Genomic DNA, 1596 nt, shown 5'->3' with positions numbered 1-1596 from the left:
CGACCTCCATCATTACAGTTAGTGCAGAACCTCCATGAATTGATAAGTGAAAAAAAAATTCACTTCTGTTGCATTTGAGTCATTATACAATCTGCAGTCTATATGTTACAACAGTAAGCCAATTTGAAATACATTTGGCTTCCCGAATGAACTGCTTATGGTAATTAGAATAGACTACGTTTTTTTCTGTGATAAAGAGAACCCAAAATGAAGAAGTAAGGAGAGTCTCCGTTTTATCAACCTTGAAATTTCTGAGCATGGAGAGTGCAGACAACCAGGAGTGCAACTCCACAAAGAAGGCAGAGGAAGAATATATGAGTTGCAAATTCCAACTTACGTCAGTAGATGCCGAAGAGGGACGGGGGCTTCTAGTAAACCAGATAAACTAGAAAACTCAGCAAAGGGGACCAAAAGAAAAAGATCTATAAAAGATAACAGTAATTGCTGTCCACGAAAAATGCCACAATGTTGTGACAATGTGAAACCTCAGAAGACAATGCCGATTCTTCCTTTACCTTCTATACTGCCACGTGTCAACCTGATTCACAGGGACGTTGTGTGCGCTTGGTGCCAGCAGTTAAAACTAAGCACCAAAGGCCTGAAACTAGACGGATCTAAAGGACTCTGTGAACATGCCTACCCTCATCAGAAAAACATCCCTGCCACAGCCAAGGAGGCCAGGATCCTATCATCTCCATCGAGAAGAAAATCAAAGTTGGACAAGGGGGAACTACCTCTGGAATGTTCTGATAAACAGATGTCTTTTGAAGGGGCTGTTCCTCCTGAGGAGGGAGCACCTGCCCTTGAAGGAGCTCCTGCTCTTCAGGGAGTTGTATCAACGTCTGCCCCTGACCTGGAAGCTGTGTTTGCCTCTTGGAGCAGAATTACAGCCAGGGCCGTGAAGATGGAGTTGGAGCAATCACAAGAGACCTGTGGGGTCCGGTGGTGCGTGGTTCAGAGGAGAGTTCTCCCTGCTAACACAGAGGGCTGGATTCATTTACAATTTCATACTGGACAGGCTTGGGTGCCTGATAAACGAAGCAGGGTGTCTGCACTCTTCTTGTTACCTGCCAGCAATTTTCCACACCTCCACACCTGGAGGACAATATGCTGTGCCCTGAGTGTGTACACAGGAATAAAGTATTAACGAAAAACCTGCCGTGAGATCACAATACCAGTAAAAAGGGTACAGCTATGATTATAATTAATGATAGAGAAGTGACTACAAATCAACTCCACGGCGCCATTTGACAGCTGAACTCCGCTCCGCACTCTCCATGATTCCCGCTTACAGGGTGCACAGCCTGCTTACGGGGTTGCGTGAAAAAAGCCTGTGAACTGACAAAAGCGGAAGTGGCTATCTCTCCAAAGATTCCCAGCCCTAAGGGAGCAGAAGAGAAAGGAGATGGGGACATTTAAAACATGCCAATTCGCTGAACGGAATTAATGTACTCGAAAGTGCCTCAAGTAAATTTCTACATTGGGCAAGATGGGGCTTATAGGCAAAAGTTCAAATTTGGTTATGTACCCCTTAACCAAGCATTCAAACTTATCATCACCAGGAATGGTAAGAGCAGCAATGGGTTTCCTGATGTC

General features: G+C 44.9%; 1 protein-coding gene across 1 annotated transcript; it reads left to right on the top strand.

Moving 5' to 3' along the window:
* Positions 1-257: 257 nt before the first annotated feature.
* Positions 258-1147, top strand: LOC132520538 (developmental pluripotency-associated protein 4-like). The gene is made up of 2 exons (XM_060149280.1): positions 258-318; positions 357-1147. Exons 1-2 carry the CDS (start codon positions 258-260, stop codon positions 1145-1147), a joined length of 852 nt encoding a protein of 283 aa, XP_060005263.1.
* Positions 1148-1596: the final 449 nt, after the last annotated feature.

This window comes from Lagenorhynchus albirostris, chromosome 5 (genome assembly GCF_949774975.1).
Source record: "Lagenorhynchus albirostris chromosome 5, mLagAlb1.1, whole genome shotgun sequence".
In the NCBI taxonomy this organism is placed as follows: Eukaryota; Metazoa; Chordata; class Mammalia; order Artiodactyla; family Delphinidae; genus Lagenorhynchus; species Lagenorhynchus albirostris.
This window is presented reverse-complemented; position numbering and strand designations above follow the sequence as displayed.

Bases quoted from the DNA above. Each gene is read 5' to 3' on its own strand.
- LOC132520538 (XM_060149280.1), top strand. From the start codon at position 258: ATGGAGAGTGCAGACAACCAGGAGTGCAACTCCACAAAGAAGGCAGAG. The intron at 319-356 runs GTTGCAAATTCC...GATGCCGAAGAG, and splicing joins GGCAGAGGAAGAATATATGA to GGACGGGGGCTTCTAGTAAA.